The sequence below is a fragment of the Sinocyclocheilus grahami genome, unplaced genomic scaffold (genome assembly GCF_001515645.1).
Source record: "Sinocyclocheilus grahami isolate Dianchi unplaced genomic scaffold, SAMN03320097.WGS_v1.1 scaffold347.1, whole genome shotgun sequence".
Taxonomy (NCBI): Eukaryota; Metazoa; Chordata; class Actinopteri; order Cypriniformes; family Cyprinidae; genus Sinocyclocheilus; species Sinocyclocheilus grahami.
This window is the reverse complement of record NW_015505526.1, coordinates 207,128-228,688: the sequence shown is the minus strand read 5'-3', so window position 1 is coordinate 228,688 and position 21,561 is coordinate 207,128. Positions and strand designations below refer to the sequence as shown.

At 37.6% G+C, this 21,561-nt stretch overlaps 3 protein-coding genes and 1 long non-coding RNA gene across 4 annotated transcripts in view; 2 read left to right on the top strand and 2 right to left on the bottom strand.

Annotated features, from left to right (window-relative positions):
- Nucleotides 1-4,323, top strand: part of LOC107548425 (uncharacterized protein C1orf198 homolog) — an 18,533-nt gene extending 14,210 nt beyond the window's left edge. Inside the window, exon 3 of the mRNA XM_016229090.1 lies at nucleotides 2,966-4,323. Within this exon, the coding sequence (XP_016084576.1) occupies nucleotides 2,966-3,022 (57 nt within the window). The 3' untranslated portion in view covers nucleotides 3,023-4,323. The remainder of the gene's footprint in view (nucleotides 1-2,965) is intronic.
- An 844-nt stretch (nucleotides 4,324-5,167) lies between these two features.
- On the top strand, nucleotides 5,168-9,776 carry LOC107548424 (C-type lectin domain family 11 member A-like). Its single transcript, XM_016229089.1, has 4 exons — nucleotides 5,168-5,668; nucleotides 6,531-6,642; nucleotides 7,055-7,246; nucleotides 9,165-9,776. Exons 1-4 carry the CDS (start codon nucleotides 5,558-5,560, stop codon nucleotides 9,560-9,562), a joined length of 813 nt encoding a protein of 270 aa, XP_016084575.1. The 5' UTR covers nucleotides 5,168-5,557; the 3' UTR covers nucleotides 9,563-9,776.
- Nucleotides 9,777-15,028: 5,252 nt separating this feature from the next.
- On the bottom strand, nucleotides 15,029-17,849 carry LOC107548426 (uncharacterized). The gene is made up of 4 exons (XR_001604470.1): nucleotides 17,766-17,849; nucleotides 15,982-16,036; nucleotides 15,639-15,684; nucleotides 15,029-15,243 (listed from the first exon to the last, which is right to left on the bottom strand). It is a non-coding gene; the product is annotated as an uncharacterized lncRNA (long non-coding RNA).
- Nucleotides 17,850-18,465: 616 nt separating this feature from the next.
- Nucleotides 18,466-21,561, bottom strand: part of LOC107548402 (tetratricopeptide repeat protein 13-like) — a 22,744-nt gene continuing 19,648 nt past the window's right edge. Inside the window, exons 16-18 of the mRNA XM_016229065.1 lie at nucleotides 19,738-19,816; nucleotides 19,573-19,652; nucleotides 18,466-19,477 (exon numbers count right to left, since the gene is read on the bottom strand). Of these exons, the coding sequence (XP_016084551.1) occupies nucleotides 19,363-19,477; nucleotides 19,573-19,652; nucleotides 19,738-19,816 (274 nt within the window). The 3' untranslated portion in view covers nucleotides 18,466-19,362. The remainder of the gene's footprint in view (nucleotides 19,478-19,572; nucleotides 19,653-19,737; nucleotides 19,817-21,561) is intronic.

Here is a 21,561-nt window from a genome sequence, read left to right as displayed (position 1 = left end):
GTAGTTACCGCGTCATCAGAGAGAATTGCGGTTACAGAATACAGTCGAACAGCAGCTCGCTGACCAGCCTCCGACCTACTTTAAATGGGTTAATGCAAGTTTACTGAAAAATGGCTCGAGAATTGTACTTGCCCGACAGGACTAATAGCCTGATTAAAACTTAAGTGACAAAATATAATCACACATCAAAACGCGCGAATGATTCTTCTGATTTTATCACATTCAGCTTAAACAGCGATTGATAATTGATAGTGTATTTCTATGCTGCCTGTCTGTGAGAGACTTTCATGGAGAAATCAAATCAAATGAGAGTACGGCACACATAAAGAAACTCACAGAACAAACATACTGAGGTAAAAATGCTAAATGTTTAGTTTATTTATAGCATGATATAGTCAAGTAACATACCATGACAAGTGATCTATTTTGCTGAATATTTTGATTGCAATGTCCTCAGTAAAATGAGCAGCACACAATAGCAAATTGGGGTTATAATGCTCAGGAACAGAGTTAAAAAATAAATTGCAACCACTGTTTCCTGACATCATCCTCTTCGTTTAGTTTATTTATAGCATGATATAGTCAAGTAACATACCATGACAAGGGATCTATTTTGCTGGATATTTTCACGATTGCAAATGTTACATTGATTTTAGTTCAACATACAAGTAGTAAAGTATATGAAGTTACTTACATTTTTAGACACAATTCACTGTTTTGTTCTATTTCATCAACGAAAATGGTTCCAAACAAAGATCAGAACAGAACTATTGCACACATTCTCCAAGCCACACCCGGCGTTTTTGTTACTGAATGATTCAGAGGTTTGAAGGAATCGGTTGAATGAATAATTGACTTACAGCCACCTACTGGCGGTTTAGTCTCATGCTTAAAAGTATGCATTTTCCCCCAACATTTCTTATTTGTATGATCAAAATTCACTTGAAAGATGACGCATACATTTAATAAGGTTAAAAAAAATATTGACCTTTATAAAGGTAAATTACATCCTGTGGTAAATATTAAAAACATGCAGATTTAAGTATGTAAAAGCTGACAGAAAACTGATGAAAATATTGCTTCAGAATAAATTGTTTACACCACCAAAAATCTCGGTGATGCGACACTTTTGTTTTGTGGGAATATTTTGTATGGGATATTGTCTGCTGATATGAAAAGTTCACTGTATATCGTAATAACAAATAGCATTTTTGACAGCAATGATATTTTTTCTTTTTACATTTAAACGCGTTAAATATTATATATACGTATGTAATATAATGTGTATTTCCATCACAGGCTTGGTCTTAAATTTCACATAAGGTGGTATTAAAAAGGTCTTAAAAAATCTTAAATTTAACTTGTTCATATCTGTAGACACCCTGTATAATCATTTTAGTTTAATTATACAGTTCAATTTTTTATTTGTTATTCCGAATGTGCCAAATTTGCCGTTCAGCTTTATGAATGAATATGCCTGTTGTATTTCCGGCAAAATGAGAAGAAATTCAGAAATGGCCTACTCCCTCGAGTTCTTTATGAAGAACAGAAAGTCCATTCTTTTCTCTGCTTGTCAGCCATTCTCTTTGCCATGTCCTTTGTCTTTGTTTTTTGTTTTTTTTGGACGTCACAAGCCGCCTGCCACGAAGAAAACTATTTCGTTCTCAGAATCCATATTTTTATGAATGGCGCCAAATGTAATGCTTACGTCAGAGTTTGTAAAATCGTAGTAAATTCGTGTCGTGTGTGACTGCCTCTGTACGATTTTTTGGATAAACTCAATCGTGACATGTGCCAGAGCTCACGACGTTCTGACCTTCAGAATCGCACCGTGTACACCCGCCTTAATGTGAGCACTGAACGCTCTCTCCTCCACATCATGAGTAGACACGCCCATTACTGCTGATTGGCTACAAGTTTGTTTTGATAGTCGGCCCAAAATCAGTTTTCTAAAGCATTTTTGAAAAATGGCTTACCTCACCTTTAATGTAATCAAATTAAATATAAAGCAAGCTATTTGCCACTGCCAGGGCATTAACATTTTTATAGAAAATATTTTATAGTTTGTTATAGAAAAAACAAGTTATGCTCAGAGTCCAGAGCCTCCATCATAACAGGTACCTTTGAGACCTGCACGATCGCGGGACCCAACGCAACAGAGTGCGGTGCGGGACAACACTTGATGGGCGAGTGCGGTGCGGGCGGGTGGAGACTCGTGTGTGCGGGATGCGGGTGAATAAGGGTGTACTCACACTAGGCAATCTTAACCATGCCCGAGTGCGTCTGACCCCCAAAGCCCAGTTCTTTTGACTAGTGTGATCGCTCCATGCCGCTCTGTCCCTGATTCGTTAGGAATAGGTGGGCCAGAGTGCGGTTCAGTTATATATAGATCAGCGAGTGTGAGCACTAACCAACTTATGATACGTGCAGCAAATGACTCAAAACAATAAACCACAAAGTTTAAAACGATGCACGCCACTGTGCTGAGCGAGAGTGCTTCTGCCGTCACGTGCTATCGGATACTTCCTATTTCCCCACTTATGAAGTTGTGATTACGAGCACGTTGCATTCTTTTCTGTTAAAAATAACGGTGAACAGTGGTTTGTGAATGTTGATGCTTAGCCTAAATAATTTTATCGGGAGCGTTCATGTAAACGCTGCTGCAGTCTTAGGCCCACCACAAATGCTCTCATTGGTTGAGTATATGTAGGTATGTGTGCGTGTATGTATATATATATTTGTATGTATGTGTATATATATGTATGTATATATGCCAACAATCTAAATTATAATAAAAATTATATACATAATCTAAATTATTCATTTTATTTATTTATTTTAATTTATGCATTTACTCTTTTATTTTTACTTACACTTGTAAGTCACTGACCCACATTTTCTCTTGATTTTTTTCTACTAACTTTTAACCACTAACAACATAAATGTTTGTATTTCCTTTTTTCAGTTTAACACAAGCAGCAGTATCCTGAAGACTGGATTTGACTTCTTGGACAACTGGTAACGCATGAATATCCTGAAGAACCCATTCCAGATCACAGGACCTTCAAGCACCACAAACCCAAAACTACCGAACACTTTCCTTTTAAGTCCAAATGCTTCGGTGATGTTTCTTTAGAGTGCATCAATATCTCTATGATTGTAGTAAAATCTTAATCTGTCTGACTCCATCTCACTGGTTAGAAGTTACTGAATGCATGAGCTATGATACATCAGATAGGATTTTAAACAGAGCATATGTTCCTTTCACACTTGGTACATTTGCTTGAGTCAGAACCCATCGACTCTACTCTCCTGGCCCTGTTGGTCTGCTTTCCCACTGTTATTGTTATTCTAAACTGTGGTATGTTTGCAAAAATTCTTTCACCATCAACATTAGAACCACCAAAAGCTGTTTATCCTGTGTATCCAGGCAATGAAGTTTGAAATCTTAAAGTTGCAGAACAATGTTTGATGTGACTATCAAACTGGCACAATATACTGAATCAGTACCAGCCCACTTCTGGATTGCATTCACATCAACCACGAACCATACTGTGGTTCACATTAAAACAAACCCCTCTTTCGGACTTAAGTAAAATTCCTTTGTGTGCGGTTACAGAAGTTTGGAAGATACATTAATCAAACAAGCCAGAACTCAGATCCACACTAAAACTACTAGTGTGAATGCTACATCACCATCACTGCCATACATTTTTATCTATATTTATCTAGACCTCAAAACTAGTGTTAAGATGCTTCACTGTACTTTTATTGATAAGGACCTAAATGAGACACCGTAGCGCTAGCATGGTTTTGAGGAGGTGACTTGCGCCTTGCTTGTTTTGTAGACCTTTTATATGCGTGCTACTTTCATTATATGCTTTGAAGTGAATCATTGACTTTCTCCATTCGTTGTTTAGGCCCAAAACATACTCCACGCAAGTACGCAAATGTGGATGCAACATTAAACGGGTGTTATGGCAGTTACAACCTCCAGAACTCAAGGGGGCGATAGAGTTAACAAACTGAATGTGCGATTGTTCAGGTAGCTAGCTGTAAACGCATAGATATAACTCGCTCTTCGCTTGCGTTTGATGTTTACGGCATGCTTGATTTTGGACGTGTGAAATCGACGTTTGCATTTACGTACTTGTCTGTCGTATGATTCAGGGCTAAGCTAACTAGGGTTCAAAAGTAGGAATCAATTTTGGAGCTTTGTTGCGAGATGTTTTTGTTGAATACGAATGCGTGGCCTGGAGCCAGTATTTTTATGCATTCATATATCTGTAATGGAAGATAAGTACAATAAAAGAAGTACACTAACTCTTGTAGTTTGTCTCATTCGTCTCTTGCCTGGTAGGGGGCAGTGTAGCACTAATTGAAAACAGAAAGATGGAGCTCTACTCATAAATCCCGTGACAGTTTTCTGCCTTTTGTCAGTTCATTGTTTATTATTTATTTTAGTCAAATATAACTGTTGGATGTGCGTTGATATAATTGGTCACATATGTGGCATTTTCAAAATGCTCCAAATATGAGTTTATTTCCCCAGGCAGTCATTTTTATTTTGGTGGATTGACGTTATTGCGCCACATGTTTTGAAAAAGGCCTTGTTCATTTCTGACTGGAAAGTGGTCCTGTAGTTTTCCAAGAGGTCATTCAACCATTCAAAGGCTATATCTGAATTATTTTTAAGCAGTTCAGTTGATAGGTGGATTAGATCAGTCTAACAACAGTAGATATCCATGGTTTTGGAGTTCTTTCTAATTGTTATTTGACAAAGGTAGACATCTAAGCTGTTTATCTGTTTCTTGTACCGTATAATGTCTAGACACAGTCATCTGGGAGAGATTTGATTAGTTAGACTTTATGTAATGAACTGGATTCTTTTGGGCAAAACTCCATTCTTACTTCTAACTCCCTTCCAAAGTCTCCTCCAGAGGAAGTGAGCAAGAAAGAGAGAAGTGTCCTGTTTAGAGGACGAGAAGTCCAAATTCCTTCCATGTGTGGAGACGGAACTCAGCTGGTAATGAGACGTTCATCATTTTCCTGTCATTCGGCCACTATTGACTTCTACAGAACAGCATGTTCCCAAGGGACAAAAGCAGAAAGCTGAGTCTTGGACAAGAAAATGAAGATCTATTTAAATGTTTATGGAAGAGGGAGAAACAGCTGTGTCAGTAAAACTGCCATGTTAGCACAAAGAATGGAAGTGGGAGGAATGGGGGAAAAAATCCAGTGTTTGGGTATAAAACTCTCAGGAACAAGCAGCTGAAAGAAAGAAAACAGAAAAAGAGAGAGAGAGAAAAAAGGAATCTTTCAGACAAGGTGAAAGGAGGAGGAAAAGTATCCGACAGCTGCCGAGAGGGAGGAGGCTAAAACAAAACAGAGCTGTATAGAGGTGAACGATAGAGAGAGACAGAGTTGAAAGCGATGTGAAAGGAGGAGAGAAGGTTGCTGTTGAGTGAACATCCGGAGTTGTGAATATATGCAGTAAGACGGAGAGCTGGCTGAACAGAAGAAAGGGATTTATGAAGTGAAGTGATTTGAAGTGGAGATGAGTCTAACAGTGATTCTGGCGGCAGTAGTGGGCTTCAGCGCTCTGTCTTCCTGTTACTCTGGCGAGAACACCACGAGACCGGCCATCACAACAGCTGATCTGTCTCAGGTTAAGATTTTAGATTTACTTTGTGGGAAATTATCTATTTACTGTTTTACGGTGACATTTTCTTTAAAAATAACTTGATATATAAACACAATTAATGTGTTCCATTGAAACAATTTTGTAAGTTTAATTTACAAAATGTGTCTTCAAAAACCTACCATGATGCTAAAAAATGGTATTCTTTGAAGTGCTTTGGAGTATAATGTAAACACCTTAACATGCATCAAAATACCAGGGTATTACCATATGATGCCATCACTGTACCATGATGCTGCATCACTATGGTTTTCTACTTGGGGTTACTGTTCCGCTTTGGAATGATGAAGCTAGTTCAAAATGTGTCTGCATTTATTAAGTAGGAGCAAAAGTCAAGGGCATACACTTCTGGTTGCTACAAAACATCCTTGATTAGCAATCACATTACTTGAAGTGCCTGGCCAGGACCTCCAGTGTGATTCAAACCACTAGGCATCACATATTTGGCCAATATTGGTTACAGAGGAAAATTGGGCATCATACACTTTTATGACTAAGGGTCACACAGTGCTCTGAACACAACAAACCCACACAGAAACATTGCTAGGAAATCGATGTAAAATGAAAACATTATTTGTTCTACAATTGGCTCAAAGAATTAAATCTCTTTTATATCCTGCCAAGCTAAAAAAAAATGTGGTCATCATATACTACGCAATTTTCTGCAAAATCTGTGACTGCCCAAAATTGCAGACTGCCTCTGAATTTTGGCAACTACTGTTGACTCTTTCAGTGTAAATTGGGGCAAAAATATGGGCAGAAGTTGTGTAGTGTATTCCAGCCTTAAATCTGGTTTTGATGGTGGTTTTGCTGTCGTTTAATTCTACAGGTGAGAGTGTTCAATGAGGAGATGGTTAGAGGGCGAGGGGACACTCCTGACATCATAGAACCTGAACCCACCACTGCAGTCTCTGAAATGGAGAGCACTTACAACTACATCCGTGCGTTAACCAAACACTCGCTTCACTTACCCACTTCCATCTGAAGAGCCAGAAAAACAAGCCAAAACCAATCCAACGGAATGTATATTTGCATATATTCTAATTGCAATAACAGCCTGCACAAATGCAGGTGTTGTTTGTCCTGGCATGACATGAAGGCTTGTTTGTATGGTAATATTTAATAGTCTGGGTATGTAAATTACATAATGCAACTTCAGTAAGATTCTATAAAAAAAAAAAAAAAAACCCTGCTACTCAAGAATCCAGACACTCTATATCATCAGCTACCTTGTCATCCCCTTCCCCCTCCACAACACAGTTTCTTAATATTCTATTAATTCACTGGTATGCAGCAGCATAACTCACTAATGAAATACTGGATTCACATTTGTCTATTTATACATTTTTGCAGTGTCTAGACTGGCAGCGATGGATCAAGCTATCCACAGGCTTAATGTGGGACATTACACATTGGACATTAAAGTTACACAACTGTTGGAAAGAATGTCACGACTTGAGAATAGATTAGGCAACACTGAGGATGCCATTCAACAAGTCTCGTCTTACTGCAAGGACAATCGCAAAGAGATCGGACGACTAGAGGGTTAGTGGGTTATCTACTGTCTTTACCTTTGGGCTCATAGTTGTGGGCTATAAAGGGCATTGTAGTCAACAGTGGAAATCTAGCTGTGCTTAAAGAATCCATGTTTTTATTACTGAGGGTCTTACCAAATGTAAAGTAAGGTGGGGACCGTTTATTTCAAGGGCAGTATCTCAAGTTGAACCTTTTGTTCACGATGACCCAATACATAAGGTTATTTGGGCAGCAAATAATTAGGCAGAACAAGTGGGATCAACACCATTTGTTGGACCTGGAACAATGTCATGTGTAGTCAAGTTATAGTCATAAATCCATCCCAACCCTAATCCTAGTCTCATGTAGCCCGACCATTGCCAAACGACATAAGGTTTGGGCTCTACAGCCACTGAAATTGGCCAACGACTGCTCACTTAGTCAGGAAGAGTTCATCTGAAAAGTGACCAATCACAGTTATGTTTTGTTCAACGTCATGTTTAGGGGCATGTTAAATGTCACATATTTACCTGAGTATGCCACAGATATTTCCTTCTTAGTGAGGTATTTCAGAGGACACACTACTAATGACATGAAATCACACAGAATCCAGAGGTTCAACCAAGCTCGGAAAAAATATAACTTTTCTTGTATGCTATAGGTAAACTATAGGTGTGTCTATAGGTATTGTCAACACATCTCTTTTAAATTCAAAATGCCTCAAACAAAACACTTAAATGACTTTTAGCTGTGAACTTAAACTTTTTTTTTTAATCCAGAAATTAGTTGAAGCACTCATTGCTGTAGTCCCTTGTAACGGAGGCCAGCTGGTAAGAGCTGCGCAGGTAAACCTCATTCCGCTGATCTTAAGAGGTGCACAATCAACTGATGCTAGAAGCTACGGTCTTTAACGTCCTTGTTGGAAACGCCGGTTCAAATCCTTCTTGGAGTAAGTCAGTGGAGTAAAACCGGGGGAGTAGAACCAGAGGGGTTGAAAACGTGATGTTGCTCTCGGGTTTGCTCTGGCTGATAAACACCATCTTTCGGATGAGACGTTAAACCGAGATCCTGACACTGTGTGGTCATTAAAAATCCCAAATTTGCCCATGTTAACAATATACCGCTGCAAAGGTATTTGAAACTTCTTTTGAAATTTATTTTTAACCCTAAGCAAAGAACAGCAAAGATCTTTGCTGTGAGTATACTGGGGCCTTACTCCTGCCGTTGATCCCTCCAGCTCCCAACATTTGACCTAACAAGGGGTCTAATCCTGCTCCTGGAGGGTCACTTTTCTGCAGAGTTTTGTTCAAGCACACTTGCCTGGACGTTTCTATTGATCCTGTAGACCTTGGCTGGCTGGTTCAGGTGTGTTTAGTAAGGGCTAGAGCTAAACTCTGCTGGAAGGTGGCTCACCAGGAACAGGACTGGACACCCCTGACCTAACCCAATCCTAACCCTGCAGTGTTACCTCTGATCCTTCTAGTCCTGAAATTCCAGACTTAAAATACTAACTCCAACCTCTAGTTCAAATCTTGACCCTTAATCTCCATTTCTAATTTCTGTCCTTTATTCCCAACACCTTCTAACCTTCAGACCTAACTCCAGTTTCCTACCCTAAACATTATTCCCAAAGCTACACCTAGTTGTCAAATTTTAGTTACCTAAACTCTCGTAGTGTTTTGAGATCTGAAAGTTATATAGGAAAATCACACATGCTGTGTATGCTGGTTTTCATTTTTTGATTAGGTCCTAATGTCTAAAGAAACTTAACACTAAAATTGGACAGTTTAATAGTAATGTTCCAGGACCGGAAAGGTTGTTGGTCCAGGAATATGTACTACTTGGGCAAATCTTGTTAAGATGACAGCAAAATACTCTCCTTGACACTCATGAACTTTTGTATTCTGTATTTTATTAAAATATGATGAAAATGATTTTGTGGTTCCAGGCTGCCAGAAAGGCCGTAAAATGGGTTACAAATGCTTCCTGGCATACCGTGTGTATGAGACCTACGCAGATGCATCCAAGAAGTGTCAGGAGCGAGGAGGACGCATGGCTATGCCACGAGATCGCAAGGAGCAGGAAGCTTTGGCTGAATATGTGAAATCAGTATTCCACGGAAACTGGCCTGTCTGGCTTGGGATCAATGACGAGCGTTCTGAAGGCCTCTACCTATTTGAGGACACAACTCGTGTCACTTACTTCCAGTGGAGGAAGCACTTCCTGTCAAGCCAGCCAGATGGTGGGAAACGAGAGAACTGTGTAGCCATGTCTTCAGATGATGGAGACTGGTGGGACACCTACTGTGAAAGACGCATGTATTATCTGTGCGAGTTTGATGTTTGACACTTTCCTAAATGGCTTCTAATTAAGATTTTTTTTAAATATCAAGAGCAGCTATTAACTGTTTTATAAACAGTTGTTGCACAGGTAAAAAATTAGGGCCAGTGAATTTAATGATCCCATGAAATGGTTTGATAAATGCAATTTTCTTTCCTGTTAACATTTTTCCTATTGAAACAGGAAGTGGGAGCAGGAATCTATAAAGGATTAGTTCACTTCCAGAATAAAAATTTCCTGATAATTTACTCACTCCCATATCATCCAAGATGTTCATGTCTTTCTTCAGTTGAAAAGAAATTAAGGTTTTTGAGGAAAACATTCCAGGATTTTTCTCCATATAGTGGACTTCAACGGGGACCAACGGGTTGAAGGTCCAAATTGCAGTTTCAGTGCAGCTTCAAAGGGCTCTACATCAGTGGTTCTCAAACTGGGGTACGTGAGATGATGGAGGGGGGTACGCGAACAAAATTCTGAGTTTTGGCATTCATTTAATTCTACCCCAACTTAAAGTAACATTAAAGCCGAACATGCATTTCTGACAAGCAATTCATGATATCCAATCAGCTTACCTCATCTTTTGCGGTCAAAACTGACTGCATCCACACAAGCAGTGTGCATGTGATAGGATGCCCGCTGAATATGCTGATTTAGCAAATCACGCTGCTGTTCAATGTATCTTTAAAGTAGATCTTCACTTAATAGCATGAAGAGCAAATATTGACACGGACTGAGATTGATTTAAACTCTCTTCGATACAGACACACTCTGTGCGTGTTATTGTTTTCATGTTTAAGATACGAGCAAGAATGCAAATTTCCCTGAATATCCAAATGATGGCAAATGTGGCATTAATTTTTACAACGGTTCAACAAAAAAGGTAATATTAAGTGAACATTTTACATTTTAAATGTAGTCTACATTTTAAACAGAATAATGTCATGTTTGTTCTATTTTGCAACGAAATAATAGTTCCAACGAAATATCATCTGGTGTGTTACATTTTGAATGTAGCCTACATTTTAAACAGAATATTGTCATGTTTGTTTTATTTTGCAACGAAATAACAGTTCCAACGAAATCCGTATCATCTGGTGTGCGTCTCCAAGCATCATACAGCGGTGTTTCATTAGTGAACGAATCTGCAGCTTTGAACGATCTGGAGAGTCAGTGATTAATAACCCATTCATAAATACAGCATTTTGCTTAGTTGCTGAATGAATGAATGAATGAATGACACGATGCCTGGCTCATTAAGACAGCGACTTGCCGCCACCTACTGGTTTTATTTTTATATCTACCATATCACTTTGATTTGCACTTAATTAATAATACACTTAATGGAATGTTACGAATATGACATAAAATATGACATACAATTAATAAGAATAGAAAATATTTGCCTCTATAAAGGTAAAAAATGCACCTGTAAATCAATTTAAGGGGCAAATATTGTCCTTTAATAGAAAATGTGTGACTGCGGTCTAAGTGGAAGAGAGGGGGTACGCCGCTGTAGTTTGAGAACCACTGCTCTACATGATCCCAGTCGAGGAATAATGGTCTCATCTAGCGAAACAATCGAAGCGCTTATCTAGCAAAACAAACAATAAAAAAATTAAAATGTATATACTTTTTAACCACAAATGCTCATCTTGCATTAGCTCTGCAATGTGCGTCCACAAAGAATTACGTAGCTACGTTGAAAAGTTTATGTGTGACGTAGGCAGTATCGAAGTAGTACCAAACTCCATCAAAATTTTCTCCTCCAACTCCGAAATCGTCCAACATCGTTGTTTTACCTTTTTTTTGTAAAAGGTGTTTGATTTAGTCTTTGTACGTTCACTTTATAAACACTGGGTCGGTACTTCCGCCTACTTCATGCGTGACCTTTCTAACGTGACTACGTAATGCGTGAAGTTGACATGAACATCTTGGATGACATGGGGGTGAGTAAATTATCAGGACATTTTTATTCTGGAAGTGAACTAATCCTTTAACTTCCTGTCCCCCTTAAATCCCAAAGCAATTCCATTGGTTGAGACAAATTTTATGCGCTATTATATAGGCGCATTATTATATGCACTATAAATATTTTTACCCTGTATTCATGAAAATGTTAATGCCTTTTGAATTACATATTACATACATGTATCATTTTATATTACTGAAGCTAAAAAATGGTCAAATTAAAAATGTCTCTTTCTTAGTATTTTCAGTTAGCAAGCAAATGAGTTCGTCTCCTAGCTCAAGATAGCACATTTAAACTGGCTTTGAGGAAGGGGGATAGGATTCTCCTCTGGATCGTATATTGTAGGGCGTAGAGAAGAGAAATACTGTATATTTTAAAAAGCGTATATCTGCTAAAAGTGAACAAACTTTACAAAAAATACAACATCCTATACTGTAGATGGCTAAATGGCCAATATTCATGGGATCTTAAAGCCAGTACTGGAAACATTTGTAATAAAGGTTTGAAGATCATGGACAAATGAAAACGTACTGAAATATAATAAATTATGTAATCTTTTTGATGTTTAACGTTTGTATTATTCCAAGGGTGGTCTACATTTGCCCTGGTTCTGGTATTAAATTAGTGCTGTTTTAGACGTGTGTTCAAAACTGTAACAGAAATGTGTTTTCTTTATTGTTCTAAAATTCTTTAGAATTATGGCTTGTTGTTTCAACCCTGTATTTGTTTTCAAAGCTGAATTTGTTTCACTTGGCAACTATTGAAGCAGGTTTAAAGTGAAATAAAACTCTTGAGCTATGCTGAATGGTGGACAAAAGTCCAGTCTCATTCTGGCCAACATTCAGCTCTTTATTCAGTGTTGATTTCAATAATCAAAGAAATTAAAATCTATAATCATTTTATAAAAAAATTTCTAAACATTTACCATTCACAGCAAATAGTTAAACAGCTTAATAGATTATTTCATTTCATATGTCTTGAATAATTGTAAAACGTATGTAACAACGTATGTAAAAACATTTTTTATTTAATAATCTAATTTCATCTAATCAAGACTGATGTGTGATATAGAGGTCAGACAGGTCTGTGCTACTATAGTCTCACGCCCACGGACCGTTGGCTAAACGTCTGATGCATATGGGACACAAAAGTGGAAACACTTCAGGAGTGTCGAAGTCGTCATCAGATTGGTTGAATGCTACAGGATTTCCGGGAGACGTGCGTGGCGCGTTCTTTAACGTTCCGTCTGGAAACAAAGATGCCGTGACGCCAAACCCCCTCACGAAAGAAGGGGCGCTTATTAGGATCAACTAAACGCTGGAGTTTCAAAAGTATGTGAAATATTTAAAGTTCACGGCATAGAATCTTTAAAATACGTCCGAGAGTTTTACACACCGGTCTGTTATTGTGGCGACATTTCCACGCCCCGAAACGTGACGCTGAACGAAACAAACTGTGATTGGTTGTTTGGCAAGTCGGTCAAACGGCCTCATGGGCGGGCTTTGGCCAATGAAAGCTGCCATGGATTCCAGACCTTCAGCCGTCAGTCTGAAGGTCTGGCTACGCGAGACTAGTGCTACTATAACTCAACAGATGACCAGAGGGTGTAAATGCCCATCAGAAATGACTCTTCATAAGTGCATGAGTTTGAGTCAGATCTTCATCCATACAACCTCCGGGGAGCTGTCTATCTGTGGAGCCAACCTATAGCAACACATTAAAGGCCTAAAGTCAGTGACATTGTCTTTACACATACTATTTACTATAGACTAATGGAGTTAATGTCCTAAATACCCTGAAATGATATTTGTTTCGTGTTCCCTTAAGTACGAGTCTCATAGTAATACAGTAGCTTCCCATTTTTATATTTTACAGAGAAGTAAAATCACCCACTCAGGCCAAAATTTGCACTGGAAATGAACAGACCTCCATGCCAAACTGAGGTCCTGGAACATTATTTTGGCCATCATTCTAAATGGAAGAATAAATTCTAAGTCTGGCACAAACATGAACGAGTATTACTTTTCAGGAACTGGAACTTCTCATCAGGATGGAAAGGAAGCAAGTCAAGCAGTTTAACATACTAGAAAGACAAAACATCAAAGACCTTTTTCTCCAGGACTTCTCCAGGAATGCTATGAATGAGCAGCGACGGCAGCCAGAATCTGTGGAACTGATGGTCTGTCCACAGGGCTTTTACACCGGTAGGAAAATATCACTTTACCACCCTGGTCCAGAACAAAATCGCCACCCATCTGAGAGAGACAGAGGGAGAGGGCTTTTAATCCATTTTCAAGAGTCCTAGACTGCAGGGAGACAAATGTTTATTCTATCACTGAGTATTATGCAATGTTTGGAGTTTGTTTTTATGGATTTGGCACATTCCACAAATAGCATGAATCTCTTAAAACCATTTTTCTCCTCATTCAACAAATCGTCATTCAACGAAGTACTATATCAGCTGTTTTTTCTTTCTATTGATTGTACACGAGCTTTATAATTTCTGCAACCTTTGAAATGCATTATCTAAATGCAGCTTAGATCATAATGTTTTTTTTTTGTTTTTTTTAATCTAAATGCAGTTTAAGCCCTGATTTATGTGAATGCATTTTCTGGCAATAAATGTTAAATAGACTAAATGTAAAGAAACTATATCAGAATTATTTACCTAGCTACTTGTCTTGGCCATGCTGTAGAAAGGGTTCAAATGATGTTATTTCTTAGGTGTCACAATTTTAAAGATTTAAGACAATTTTTTAACAGGGTAAAATCATACAGTAGGACACTTATTTTTTTGTTAGTTAAGATTTAATCATTAAAAACAGCTTTTTAAAACAATGAATTGAATATTTATTTGACACAGGTGAGAAGGTAAACACCTTTGGGCCAAAATCGGACAACAAAGTATATCCTATTTGTGGAAAGATACATTAATATGTCTCAATTCTACTGCAGTACGCTGCAGTTCACACATGCCATATCAACTTGTGAGCTTGAATTTGAACTGAAATAGCCACAATTCACAGGATATTACATTGAATTTGAATTGGAATTACAAGAAGAGGAATTTAGTGCAATTCAAATAAACATACATACATTATATTATTTTCAAAATTTCTAGAAACATTGCATTAAATACCCTGTAATAGTATTCCTTCTAAATTTCAATTTGTTGCCTCATTCAAAAACTTAACTGGAATTTCAATTTACAAAACAATGAACATTAACTGTATATAGAGATAAGTTTTATTACTGGGTTGTCCATTACCAAAAAAAAATGCATGGTTAAATTTCAACCAGGTAACAAAACAATCACTCTCACAAAGCACGACATGCTAGAAACTGATTTTAAGCTACTATCCAAAACCGGCAAAACAACTGTAAACCTCTAAACATTTAAAAACATCTTATAGACTTTGAATATACGGTATAATGCGATAAGTGAGACACTGATGTAATCACAGTCATAATGTAGAGTGATAAACTGTTGCAACTGCAGGCCTTCATTTTGTTTCAATAGACATACTCTGTCAGCAGTTCTGGATTGTGGCTTGAATATGGATAGAAATGATATTATGTGTTTATCTCACTCTTTAGTCTGGACGTGAATAAACTGTATATCTGAGCTGAGCGTCTGGGCTGCAGGACACCGGGAAAGAACTGTGTCGCTCATTTGCATCTGAACATCCAGACGTCTCAAAAAACTATCCCACTCCGCCTGTCAATCAAACAAACCTCCATTCAGCACACTAAACTACTCAAACACACTTCATATATTACCTACTAACATAAAAACATATTTGAAAACAAGCAATCTGTGGAGCCCCTAAGGGGACATGGTGATTGAAAAAAATATGAGATAAGAGGAAAAAATATAATTTAATTGTTTTGCGTTCCTCCCAAGAAATTCTCTCGCAAAAGCACTGAAATATAGTTTTTCTTCCCAAGTCCCAACTCACGTTATTTCAATTAAAGAATGGCTAAGTTTCTTGTGGGAATGCAAAAGAATTGAAATATAATTTTCTCTCAACGATTTTTATTTTTTTTAAATACCATGCTCTGTTAGGGGCTTCATAGCAGTCACATGAAAAATTAAAAAATGATATTGCTTACTTCCAGATGTAGTAAGCCTTCAACATTATCTCGAACATCAGTGTTTCTGTTAAATTGGGAATCAAATAACAGTATTATCATCAATATACTAACATCACATTTGGTATTCAGTATGTTATGGATAAAGTACAGGCAAAAATGTGGATTTTTATAAAAATATTTAATAATTACCAACTGACTATACATTATTTACATATGTGACTGTTTATTACATTGCTACTTACCAACTAAAAAATTACTTTTTTTGCCTGGTACGACATCATTCAAACAGTTTATTATGCAAAATATTAGACTATTGAATGCCACAACCAACAACTATTCCAAAGAATAGTTCCATACTCACTGAAATAAACTGTTCCCATAAATGTTATGCTTCCTTTTGGTTTTTCACACCCAGACTGAAAGAAAACATATCCATATCATGGAATGTTTATCATTTTGTAGTACAACAAAATTATTCAAATACGCACCATGGCAATGTTTAAAGGGGTAGTTCACCCAAAAATGAACTCCCTCATGTGAACACCCTCATGTGGTTCCAAACCCATAAAACCTTCGTTCATCCTCAGAACACAATTTAAGATATTTTTGATGGAATCTGAGAGCTGTCTGACCCTCCCATAGACGGCAACACAACTGAAATGTTCCCAGGTCCAGAAACGTAGCAAGGAGATCGGTAAAATAACCATGTGACATCAGTGGTTCATCCACAATTATACGAAGCTACGAGAATACCTTTTGTACAGAAAAAAACAAAAAAAAACGACTTTATTCAACAATTAGTCTCCTCCACATTAGAGCTGACGATCTTTGCCGGGTTCGGGCTTAATTTATATAAGTTTACACGGGCTCGGGCTTGCGCAGTAAATGAGCGGTCATGTGATGCGTTTCGATTAGCGCGAGAAAGATGCGAAAATGGATGCCGAGGAGGAAAATGTACAGCAAGCTGACTGGAAAGATGACGAGGTCACTCGCTACATTGAAACGGCTGTCATGGAAAATTAAATGAATGTTCTTGGCTGGTGGAAGATCAACAAACCATCCAACCCAAAACTTGCAACATTAGCCAGATCAGTACTATGCATCCTAGCCAGTAGCAGCAGCAGTGAAAGGGTGTTCAGTGCTGCTGGACGCACCATCAGTGAGCGCAGGACCGCGCTGAAGCCATCTACAGTGGATTCAATCATTTTCCTCCACAAAAACATGTAGCCTAATCTTGGTGAGTAAAGGTTTTTCAAATGATAACTATATTAACTGAGTCTTAAATGCATAATGTAGACAGAGTATATAGGCTAATGTTGGCATTATTCTTTTATTAAATTTCAAAATCCCGTGGAGCCTTTATCTTAATTTCGTTATTGCCAAATACCCATCTTAATTTAATTTGTTAAGAAAGACTCATTTTGATTGCCGCGTTGGCCTATTTATAGGCTAAGTGTATGCCTAGGTCTATTTAGAGTGCTGAGATGTTACGATGTTTCAGAGGACATATTTAATTTCTTTGTTCCAACTTCCAAGTGGCCTATAGCCTACGTTAGTCATGAATAAATTATGTTAAAACATGTATAAATAACTCATTCTTGACAAAAGGCAAAAGAGCTGTGTGTGTGCGCACATTTGAACAATGTCGGGCAGTAAACGGGTTCGGGCTTTTAAAAAGCTGTCAATCAAAATGTACTTGTCGGGCTAACTTTTAAGGCCCGATTACTGCTCTACTCCACATCACCTTGTAGCGCCATTTTGGAGAGTATCCGCTAGACGTAAACAGCGTATGCTGTCCAAAATGGCACTACAGGGTGGAGACGAATTGTTGAATAAAGTCGTATTGTGCGTTCTTTTGCGCACAAAAAGTATTCTCGTAGCTTCGTCAAATTATGGTTGAACCCCTGATGTCACATGGATTATTTTACTGATGTCCTTTGCCAAGTTTCTGGACCTGGGAACATTTCAGTTGTGTTGCCGTCTATGGGAGGGTCAGACAGCTCTCAGATTCCATCAAAAATATCTTAATTTGTGTTCCGAAGATGAACGAAGATCTTACGGGTTTGAAACGACATGAGGGCGAGTAATTAATGACAGAATTTTCATTTTTGGGTGAACTACCCCTTTAAAGATAAATATACACACCTGTGAAAGAACTTGGCACCAGCTGACATCAGACCAAATAAAGGACGAATTTTCTTATCGACAATTTCTTGCAAAGAACCATCTAAACAAAAGCAGTAAATGCAAAACAGAAACATTTTTCATACACTCGGATACATAAATACGTAGCACACCAATAAGAGGTAAAATCTCAGATTGTTTAGGATACCTTTGGCGACGTCCTTTTCTACATATTCTAAAGATTTTGTACCAAATCCTATCAGTTATTTCAAAGCCTCTATGAGTGTGTTTTGGCCCACTTCAGTAGCCATGCTGACCGCTGAGTTTACAGTGAGTTACTCACACTGCACTGATCACCTGTCATCAGCAGACCAGATGAGCTGGCGATTAGGGAAACTAAACGGTGATTGGTTAAGCCTCAAATGCGCTGAGAAAAGTAACAGGCACCACGTGTCATCCCCTCAGCTTTTTCCGCAGCAGCACGTTTGGGCAATAATAACTCACTTCTGAATAATGAGTTAGAAACTTCAATAGAAATGGAATTGAACGGGACGACATCTAGTGGCTCACTGAAGTACTGCATACTACAAGCCGGCTTGTCTATGCTGTTCAGTAAATATAGTAAAGTGAAAATATATAAACAAATAAATACATTTCTATATTTTTTATTTTTGGTACACAAAAAAGGAGATCAAAAGGGGATTAAAATACAACAACAGTGGTTTCATTCAACTGCTTTTATTGATTTTCCACTTTCAAGTTTTTTGTGCGTTAAAGAACTCGCCTTTATTTTCCCTCATGGAAAATCGCCACAGTTTTTCGTAATTATTTTTCACAGGAAAATTAAGGAAATAAATCTTTGCCAAAAAGCACCAACCATGACATGAAGAAGAAAACTGAAAATCTACTTAAATTGGACCCTTACGAAGATCAAATAAAATCAAAGATGTATAAGATTTACGAAATAAGACTTTTTTTTTGTTGCTTTAATTCAACTATAGATTGAGGCACAACTGTTCCCAGTGTTTAAGGTCTCATGAACACCTCCAGAATCTGAGCGCACAATATTCAGTTGAGCCATTAAATAGAGACAACAAAAATGATAAAGAAGCCAGTGTGGACAGTGAACATGGCAATATTAACAACTTCTCTTTCAAACAAACAAAAACATCTGCAAACATATTTCCCCACTGTGTTCAAGTATTCAGAAAGGAACTCGGAGCTGAAGAATACTGCTTAATAAACTCTTCAAAGGACATCTCCGCAACAAGTCACCGATTTGATTCTAAAACCAAAAAGGTCCGTGAAAAGCAACTGATGAATAATAACTTAATAAAGATTTTCAATTATATTCCGCAGTTTTTTTTTCCAACTCAGATTATGCTTGCAATTGCTGAACTTTAGTGACATAATAAAGGGCAACCCAAATTTATATTTAATTTAAAATTTAAATAAAGAGTCAATTCTCCATATTTGTGGAAATATAAAAGCTAAAATCAAAGAGAATTTGTTCTGATATTCGATATGTAAAAACCATGTAAAAGTGAGGACTGTGAGCAAAGATGCCCTGAGTAGAGACGGCCCTTTGTGTTTTGAATATATTGATGGTATTTCAAGTTCAGGATTTCTTGGGACAGTGCGAAGATGAGTCTGTGTTAAGAACTTCAATCATGGTCCTCGTTAACTGGAACGTCTCTGAAACCGATGGAAGGTTCTGGTACCAACTCGGCAAACTAGTTACAGAGAGAGAAAGAAGAAAGTGTTAGTGGTTTTCGAATATGAGCATTCATGGGATGCTTGCCTAGGACTCAAAACATTAAAGTTGTACCTCTTTAAGTTCATCCAACTCTTGACGGTCTTGCTGAAGCGATCAGGGCTGACTGTAGTCATGGCCTCGAAATCAAACAGCTGGTAGACAAACCAGAAAGAGTAAAGTATTACAATAGACACTTACAAAGTGTCATGTGTCTCGTTAAATCATTAATGTCGTTACCTTTCCAGATGGGATTCGGCCCAGCACCTCTTTCCCGCTGGCCATCAGAGCTCCCATGACCACAGAGTATGCCACAACACTGAAAGAATAACAGCGATTTAAAAAAGCTCAAGAAACACAAATTAAACACGGTTTAATAAAAAAAATCTGCCGTCACTGAAAACTTAATGTTGCTTAATCCGTATGTTCAAGAAACTGACTATTAATATGCGTAAATCTTAATAGGAGTGTTAAAAAAGACAAATGTGCAATTATTTAATTCACTTTCAGTTCAAAACAACCAAATTATAAATTCATGCATTTTGAAATACTTGTTTAATTAGTATTTTTAAAATGAAAGATCAACGACAGTAGATTTTACAGATACTAATAACTAAGGTGGGAAAGGCCAATAACCAATTAACTGTCCTTTAAATGAATAATATGGTTCTGAATAATATGAAACTTTCCACTTAAAGGGGTAGTTCACCCAAAAATGTCATTTTCTGTCATTAATTACTCACCCTCATGTCGTTCTAAACCCGTAAGACTTTCGTTCATCTTCGGAACACAAATTAAGATATTTTTGATTAATTCTGAGAGCTCTCTGACCCTCCCATAGACAGCAAGGGTCCTTACACGATCAAGGTCCAGAAACCTAGTAAGGACATCGTTAAAATAATCCATGTGACATCAGGGGTTCAACCGTAATTTTGCGAAGCTTTGAAAATACTTTTTGTATGCAAAGAAAACAAAAACAACGACTTTATTCAACAATTCGTCTAATCGCCATTTTGGAGATTATCACATACGTAAACAATGTATGCAACATATGAACGCCGATACGTTGTTTACATTCAAATCAAAACGTAAACAACATAAACAGTGTATCGGCGTAGATATGTTGCATACGTATGTGATAATCTCCAAAATTAAATTACATTACATTAAGTCATTTAGCAGATGCTTTTATCCAAAGTGACTTACAAATGAGGACAATGGAAGCAATCAAAATCAACAAAACAGCAATGATATGCAAGTGCTATAACAAGTCTCAGCTTAACGTAGTACACGTAGCAAGGTTTTTTTAAAATTATATAATAAATAAAAAGAAAACCGATAGAATACAAAAGGATTAGAAAAGCTAGTGTTTTTTTTATTTATTTTATTTTAAGAATATAATTAGAATAGAGAGCGCTAGAGTTAGAGGGTCAAAAAAAGATGGAAGAGATGTGTTTTTAGCCGATTCTTGAAGATGGCTAAGGACTCAGCTGCTCGGATTGAGTTGGGCAGGTCATTCCACCAGGAGGGAACATTTAATTTAAAAGTCTGTGGAAGTGATTTTGTGTCTCTTTGGGATGACACAATAAAGCGCCATTCACTTGCAGAACGCAAGCTTCTAGAGGGCACATAAGTCTGAAGTAATGAATTTAGGTAAATGGCTGCAGAGCCAGTGGTGATTTTGTAGGCAAACATTAATGCCTTGAATTTTATGCGAGCAGCTATTGGTAGCCAGTGCAAATTGATAAACAGAGGTGTGACATGCATTCATTTTGGCTCATTAAAAATTAATCTTGCTGCCGCGTTCTGGATTAAATGTAAAGGTTTGATAGAACTGGTTAGAAGACTTACCAAGAGAGCATTGCAATAGTCCAGCCTGGACAGAACAAGAGCTTGAACAAGGAGTTGTGAAGCATGTGTGAAGCATGATCTTCTTGATGTTGAATAAAGCAAATCTGCAGGACCAGGCAGTTTTAGCAATGTGGTCTGAGAAAGTCAGCTGATCATCAATCATAACTCCAAGGTTTCTGGCTGTTTTTGAAGGAGTTATGGTTGATGTGCCTA

What these genes read in the sequence shown, in the direction of transcription:
- LOC107548424 (XM_016229089.1), top strand. Translation starts at nt 5,558, where the DNA reads ATGAGTCTAACAGTGATTCTGGCGGCAGTAGTGGGCTTCAGCGCTCTG. An exon ending in CAACAGCTGATCTGTCTCAG is followed by an intron (nt 5,669 to 6,530) that starts GTTAAGATTTTA and finishes TTAATTCTACAG; the next exon opens with GTGAGAGTGTTCAATGAGGA. An exon ending in AGAGATCGGACGACTAGAGG is followed by an intron (nt 7,247 to 9,164) that starts GTTAGTGGGTTA and finishes TTGTGGTTCCAG; the next exon opens with GCTGCCAGAAAGGCCGTAAA.